Consider the following 8280-nt stretch of genomic DNA (forward strand, 5'->3'; position numbering starts at 1 on the left):
CGGCAATGCAATAGCCGCGGGTAGTTTTAAATGAGTTTTTTCCTTCAAAATGTCATTTTGCTGTCAGACTGTTCTAAACACAGGAAACATGCGCCCCTTTACAGGCATACTATAGACACCCCCCAGGTACGAAATTTAAAGGGATATTACACTTTTATTGTTTGACTTTAAGCATTATTAAAATCACTGCTCCTGAAAAAACGGCCGTTTTTAAAACTTTTTTTTGCATTGATCCATGTCCCCTGGGGCAGGACCCAGGTCCCCAAACACTTTTTATGACAATAACTTGCATATAAGCCTTTAAAATTAGCACTTTTGTTTATTCATGTTCGTGTCCCATAGACTTTAACGGTGTTCGCGTGTGCGAACGAACTTTTTTCCTGTTCGCATGTTCTGGTGCGAACCGAACAGGGGGGTGTTCGGCTCATCCCTACTACTGACCCAATGATAATTCTGTTGTAGGTTAAAAACATAAGACTAATGCCCTGTACACACGGCTGGACTTTCTGACGGAATATTTGCGATTGGAGCTTGTTGTTGGAAATTACGACCGTGTGTGGGCTCCATTGAAATTTTTCCATCAGAATTTCGGACACAAAGTTTGAGAGCAGGCTATAAAATTTTCCGACAACAAAATCCATTTGCGTAAATTCCGACCGTGTGTGGACACACAAAGTGCCACGCATGCTCAGAATAAAATTATAATCCCAACATACGTGTTTTACGTCACCGCCTTCAGAACGATCAGATTTTCCGACAACTTTGTGTGACCGTGTGTATGCAAGACAAGTTTAAGCCAACATCCGTCGGAAAAAATCCATGGATTTTGTTGTCGGAATGTCCGATCAATGTCCGATCGTGTGTACAGGGCATTAGATGTAAGAACAAATTAGAAGTAAGAATTGTTTTAAGATGCCAATCAGTGTTATGAAAGACATATGAATTGTGACGATAACTGTATAAAAAGATACATATAGCATGTGTTTTCCTAGATAAACAACTGATATTGATTAATCAAAATTACACTGAGCCTATTTTATAATAGACCGGTTACCAGAGTACTTAAATAATATATATATTCCAGCACCATTATACAAACAGATACACATTATGAAAATAGAACATATTATTTATCAGATAGTTCAGAACACATTTTTCTGCTCTCAGACATGCCTAGTGGTTGAAGGTGATATTACCTGAACTCACCAATGTAAATCATTAGATTTTTCCAACCAATGGAAAATAAGCCATAGCTTCTGGGCTGAGCTTATTATAATTTTATGAGCTTATTTTCCCAGATGGTATAAAGTATGTGAGGTGCCATAGAGAGGGACCACAGAGCCACACACTGACCTACACCCACTGGACGTACACAAAGTTGGTAATAAGCGACCACTTCCCATCTCGCTGGATATTGCTGCTAGGACGGATCGAATATACATCCTTTCCTTTAAACAGTGGTGAGATACTGACCATATAATTATTGATAATATTTTTCTCTTCCCAAAATCATAGGAATTGTATCTTACTGTATACATTTTATCTTATCCAATACTGTGTGAAGGGAAAATTATAGGAATTGTATTTTACTGTTTACATTTTATCTTATCCAATACTGTGTGAAGGGTAGTTTAGTATTTAATAATTGTCCCCTGTTATTGGCCTTGTGTGTTGAAGCCGTTTGTGTGTGAAGTTAAGATCAACTTGCATTACAACAAATTTGGCTACTGTGGTCCCAGAGAAATTATTTATCGCCCCATTCAATCTGGTAGCTCTGTTAAATTAATATTTCATTCAAACTGATATCTATCTGTTGACTCTGCTAGACATACTTTGTATTTCTTCCGGCTGGAGAAATTCAACGGATTATTTTTCTGAGCGACAAAGATATTGTGTTTTTGAACTTAAGGCGCGATTACCACAATTTTTTTTAACATAGTAATTTGGGCTACCCTTGGGTTATTTGTCAAATATTATGGAAAATAGTTTTATTGCTGCGTTGACGTCTTTGGTAGGGTGTATGAAATATTAATCACCAGAAATTCTGGTTCTGTATGAAGTTGTATAATTGTATTTGTAAATTAATAAAAATTATTTACTTATTAATTTTATTGGGAGATAGTTATAGAAATTATTGTGGTATGTTACTGATTGTCTGAACAAAGTTCAAATTTTTACCATAAGGTTGGAGGCACTGCGCAAAACACTAACATTTTAAGTAATTCAAATTCCCCATATGTATTATTAAAGTAATGGGTGCAAATAACTATTATTCAAGGGTGATTACAGATTCCCCCTATCTATTCTACATATGCATTACCTTGTCTAATCCCCTAGTTAGCTAGTCTATTAAAAACTCTGATGACATGTTACTGTTTATATCACAATAATACAAGGTTAGCTATGAGACCAAGCAGATGGCTTAATAAAACAAAGTCTTATTTATTTCCCAAGAAAATAGGAAAACGCTAACATAAAATACTAAGGAAGGATATTACAAACATATAACAATAGAACACATAATACAAGAATATTAAAGCTACTTATCACAATCTTTCCTCAAAGCTTTGTATCATCGGGCTGGGCTCAGATGGCAAAGAGATAGCCATGCGGCTCTGAGAGCCACCAGGCTAGAACCAACAGCAAAATGGGTCGAATTCCTTCCTGTGTGCCCTTAAATACACATTCATTCAGACCCATTCGTAACCACCCCCACTACCCTCATGTCCAATGAGGTATTGCCAAGAGGTAGTCCTTTTAATACCTTATATTACTGTCCGTCCTGCTGTATTGGCCTCTAGGGCAGCATTGTCCATGTATCATGTCTCTGTATTCTAGGTCAATCTTCAATGCCTTTGATCTTTTGATCTTCTGTAGCAGAACATTTATCAATCATCTTGTCAGCTATGGTCCCTTTCAAGTTTGCGTTATAGCAACAGACGGTCGGGAGCCAAGAGCTGAGAAACGACATTCCAGACCGCCCCCAGGAAAGCAAATGCTTGGTTGTATCAGCCAGAAAGAAACTCAAACCTTTACCGTTTAAAGCCATGGAACTGCAAGTATCGGCATGACTGATCTTTGGAAATAGGAAACAGATATGTAGAAACTTCAGAAATATGACATTAGACCATGTTGCCTTCCAACAAATATTTAGATTCCATACCACACTCACAACAGTACAGTATACACATCATAGTTTGTAGACTCTATAATATCTTTCACACAAACAAAATAATATACACTCAATATACATATAGTGCAGCACTATCACTCAATGAGCATGCATAACATAATCTCAAAAATTTGATAAACATTGTGAAAGGTAAATGTGATAAATGAGAAAAAACAAAATACAAAAAAGGGGTATAATAATATGTTCATCAAAAATAAAGTCCAAAAAGCATCCAAAATGATCGAAAGAAGAAAACTAAAATCCAGTGTCCCAACAGATCAGAATCTAACAGGTGAGGGTTATAACAGATGATTATGTGCATAAGAGAGCCAGCTTCCCCAGATCCTCTGTGTAAAACACCTCCAAATGCAAAGGATGACAGCTTACCAGAATGTGGTGGCTTCCAAACTAATGCAAAAGCCAACAGTGCAGTGGGGAAAACCTTTCCCAGGTGTATCCATAGAGGTGCTGGTGGTCCTGACGTGCTTCAAATCACAAACTCATTCCTGATGCATATGCATTAAAATATAAAGAATCATAGCGTGATACTGTTTATAAGATGGTTTATTGAATCTAAAAGATGCACTCACATGATCAATAATAAAAACGAGTGTGTAGTCATATATATGCTGCAGCAATGGCCATAGACAGAATATCAAGCGGCCGAGAAGCGTGGTGACATCACGTCTGGTCTCACCCAATGTGTTTCATCATACGTTTGATTTCGTCAGGGGCGTGAAAAATAAAGTGTGTTTTTTTTTTTTAATTTTCAGGATTTTTTCCCCTTTTATAGCAAAAAAATAAAACACTCAGTAGTCATTAAACACAACCAAAAGAAAGTTCAATCTGTCTCAAAAAAAAGGTAAAAATTTAATTTGGGTACAATGCTGCATGATAATAAGTAATTGTCATGTAAAGTATGAAAGTTAAAAATGACCTGGGCAGAAAGGGGATGAAAGTGTTCAGTATTAAGGTGGATGGTCTTCAAGGGAGCTGATGACATTCTCTGTGCATTATATTGTTGTGTGCAGAAATACGAGGCTTGATTTTTTTTTTGGTGGGTTTTTTTTTGCATTCTCAAGGTATACAAAATAAAACTTCAAATGCTATAAAATAGTGAAATCCGACTGCAGATGGCAAGATAAAAATTTTCATGACATAAAAAAGTGACAGCAGAAAAAGAACAAGTAGTCCATCGAGTTTGCCCATTTTTTTTTTATTTATAGTTTTTTTCTTTTTATTTAATTATTTATTTTTTATTTTTATTGTTTTTTTGCTTTTGTGTAAGTATAGATTTATGTTTGTCCCATGCATGTTTGAAGCCATTTACGGTTGGCTGTCTCGTTATCTCTGTTGGTAGTTTATTCCAAGCATCAACTACCCTTTCAATAAAATAATACTTTCTAAAATTAGTTTTGAATTTTTGAACTCCAGTTAGTTTTTAGTTTTTTTAGAATTTCTCCAACATTTCACACACACACAGTAAACTCTCACTCACTCATTGCTCTTCATTTCCATCTAGCAGTGGAAATGTGCAATTTGTTTAGTTACAAAACTAAATTTGGACAAAGCTTTCCTTATTCAGAGATTCGGATGTATCCAAATTTCCAAATTACAATAGTAGTGAATTTTAAAGAATCAAAATAAATTATAATGACACAAATTATCTGAATTTGAAAAATGAATTTGAATTGAAATTTAAAAATGAATTTGAAATTATAAAGATGATGATTCCTACTTAAAGTGGTTGTAAAGGCAGAAGGTTATTTATCTTAATGCATTCTATACATTAAGATAAAAAACCTTCTGTGTGCCTCAGCCCCCCTAATACTTACCTGAGCCCCCTCTCTATCCAGTGATGTTGCACGAGAGACTTGGCTGTCCGGGACTCCCCTCCTCATTGTCTGAGACAGCAGCACGGCGCCATTGGCTCCCGCTGTCAAGTCAGTGAGCCAATGAAGAGAGAAAGGAGGTGGGGCCGGGCCGCGGCTCCGTGTCTGAATGTCTGAATGTCCGTGTCTGCGGCTGGGCTTGGCTGCCCCCATAGCAAGCTGCTTGCTGTGGGGGCACTTAACAGGAGGAAGGGGCCAGGAGCGCCAGTGGGGGACCCGAGAAGAGGAGGATCTGGGCTGCTCTGTGCAAAACCATTGAACAGAGCAGGTAAGTATAACATGTTTGTTATTTTTAACAAAAAAAAACAAGACTTTAGGTTACTTTAAGCTGATTTATAGAAAATAATAGAATAGAAAAAAAATTGCAATAGAATAGAATAAAACAGAATAGAGTAGAATAGAAAAAAAAAACAGAATGTAATAGAAAAGAATAGAATAAAATAGAATAGAATAGAAAACAAAATAATAGAATATAAAAGAATAGATTAAATTAGAATAGAAAAGAATAGAATAGAAAAAAATTGAATAGAATAGAATAAAACAATAGAATAAAATAGAATGAATAAAGCCACCTTCTGAGATTCGAATTTCAAATAAATTAGAATTTCGAATCGATTTTAAAACAATGAATATACAAAACAAATCCCAAAGTATGAAAGCTCGAATTTAAAAAATAATCATTCTAACATAACAAACATGCTGAAACAAAATGATTAACTTAACGAAAGAATCCGAAACAAAATGAAACACGTTTTTCTGTTGTGCACATCTCTATCTAGGTGTATATTTATCCATGTGAAGCAAGAACCCTCATAATGGTCACTCTTCAGCCTTCTGGGGCCACTTCCCCAGGGACTGACTGCAGCACCATAAATATTCATGTTTCTCATTTGCGTTGCTTCTCTCTCTGTGTTCTAGAACTTTCTAGAAGGCAGGGGAGAGCAATCAAACTTGCAACCTGTGAATACCAGAACAGCCAAAAGAAATCAATAACTGCACCACTGATTACAGAGGAGCCAAAAATAACTAAACTTGCCTAATATTCTAGCAACCTAAGTAGGAGGGTGCTACACTTAGTTGCCCAGGTTAGTATTTTTTTTGGGACAGGCTCTGCTGTTATATCCTATTTTATATTTAGGTGGAAAAATAATTTATTTTGACCATTTGACTAATGTCAGGGGGAGTGGAATTTTTTTAATTGCAGGAGGATATCTTTTCTGTCAAAATAGCAGACAAATCATGGTTTTGGTAGAGATGGATGATAGTTAGGGTACTTGTATATGTCTGGTATTTTGAGACCGTGGTAGTCAATTTTGGAGACTAGAAGGTTTTGAACCAGTATGGGATAATATGTGAACATGTCCACAAAAAAGAAAAACATCAGCTGGCTATTCAAAGTGACCTCATCGGGGTTATTTACATTTCTGTTGGCGCATACATGAGCAGGTTGGATCACCAAGGACACTTTTATTTCTGTTCTATAGGCAAAAAATGTGGCCTCCATACTCCTCCTAACCAATAAGGATTATTGGTGTAGGTGCTGAATGGTCCAGATTGTGCAAGAGATAACTGAAGTCATTGTGAAACCGTTCATCCATGAAAATTGTTGGTCTGCACACAGGACAATGATTGGTAGAGAAAATCTAAAATAACCTTTCTTGGACAATAACTGGTATAAGTGTGAGGACCCTTAAAGGATTAAGGCTTGCACAGAGCTTATTTGATGATAGAATACATCTTCTTAATGCTTTTACTAAACACTTTATCTCTGATGCCATAAATAAGAGGGCTGAGAAGTCTTGGCAAATACATTAACATCAAAAAATTGAGCATTATCACCAAAAAATTATATTCTCCACGGTACATTTCTGAAAATGAAAAAGTTAGAGAAAACAGACATAGAAAGAGCTGAACTGCATGAAGGATCAAGGTTCTACCAGCCCTGGAGGCTGAAGACCCCCTAGAGCCAGATTTTCGAGCTATCAGCATAACCTTTATGTAGGTAAAGAGAATGACCAGAGACACCAGAATAAAAGTTCCAGTTAAGATGGAGAATTGTATGGTGTTTTGGGCTGGTAGGACAAGTACTGATTGTTGCCTGCATAGTAAATTTTGGGAGAAATATTTAATCTCAACACTGGAAATGAGGACTATAAAATCAGCAACATTTGGAAGCCAACCAACAAACCACATTGCTGCAATAGCAACATATGACATCTGGGCTGTACAGATCATGGTGTGTCTGAGAGGGAAGCAAATAGCCACGTATCGTTCCAGGGCCATGAAGGCCAAGTTGTATGGGGTGATTCGAAATGTAGCTGTGGCACAGGTCACCAGAATGTAACAGATGGGTAAAGGAATATATATCAGGAGACCAACGCCCATACTCAGGAAGAGTGCAAGGCTGAGGTACACTGTATCGTTGATGAGCATATGGGCAAAAAGGATGTATCGTGCGTTCTCCCGAACGTGAGGAATGGTGAAGTAAACCACTAGAAGAACTATGATGAAGTAGATGAAGAAACAGAAGCAGAAGGTGGTGATGATGATGAAACCAATCTGTACATTTTGATGTATTCGAAGGTATTGGCTGTTTATGTAGGTGATGTTATTGAAAGTACTGAATACGGTTAGGTTCATCATGAGCGGCTTCTGAAAAAAGTGAAAAAAATGAATGACACAACTAGATAGCCAATCTCAATTCAAGACTTTAGACTGACCCTAACACCTAATCCACATGAAACCTAACCCTTGAAACTAACCCTCAATACCTAACCTCCCACAAACATTTAAAGCTTGACATTACACTCCCTAACTCTAAACATGACCTTAACACTGTAATCCTTCAAACCATTTTAACCTTATAGCCTCGTGTTTTTAACTTCTGTAACACTACTCCCATAGGAGCCGCAGGAATATTGTCCAGGTCCTCCTCAAGTACTTTGCCCCACAGTCAGGCACACAGGCTCACTCACACGTTTCTTCAAAGATCAGTTTAGGAGTGTTGTTTTTATTTTTGGAGAACTTGGATACTGTTGAGGGAACTGAGTGGGATACTCCAAAAGCAGGAACTATGTACAAGTTGAGGACAGTAGGTATTCTTTCTGGACACACTATAATAAAGCCTGTGCTTGTAGCAAACAGTAGACTTCAGCTTTAAGGCAGTAGTAGTAGTAGTAGTAGTAGTAGTAGTAGTAGTAGTAGTAGTTAACTGAG

At 36.9% G+C, this 8280-nt stretch overlaps 1 protein-coding gene across 1 annotated transcript; it reads right to left on the bottom strand.

Moving 5' to 3' along the window:
* Positions 1–6780: 6780 nt before the first annotated feature.
* On the bottom strand, positions 6781–7707 carry LOC141129736 (odorant receptor 131-2-like). The gene has a single exon (XM_073617825.1). It carries the CDS (start codon positions 7705–7707, stop codon positions 6781–6783), a length of 927 nt encoding a protein of 308 aa, XP_073473926.1.
* Between the last annotated feature and the right edge of the window lie 573 nt (positions 7708–8280).

The sequence above is a fragment of the Aquarana catesbeiana genome, linkage group LG02 (assembly GCF_042186555.1).
Source record: "Aquarana catesbeiana isolate 2022-GZ linkage group LG02, ASM4218655v1, whole genome shotgun sequence".
In the NCBI taxonomy this organism is placed as follows: domain Eukaryota; kingdom Metazoa; phylum Chordata; class Amphibia; order Anura; family Ranidae; genus Aquarana; species Aquarana catesbeiana.

What these genes read in the sequence shown, in the direction of transcription:
- LOC141129736 (XM_073617825.1), bottom strand. Translation starts at nt 7,707, where the DNA reads ATGATGAACCTAACCGTATTCAGTACTTTCAATAACATCACCTACATA.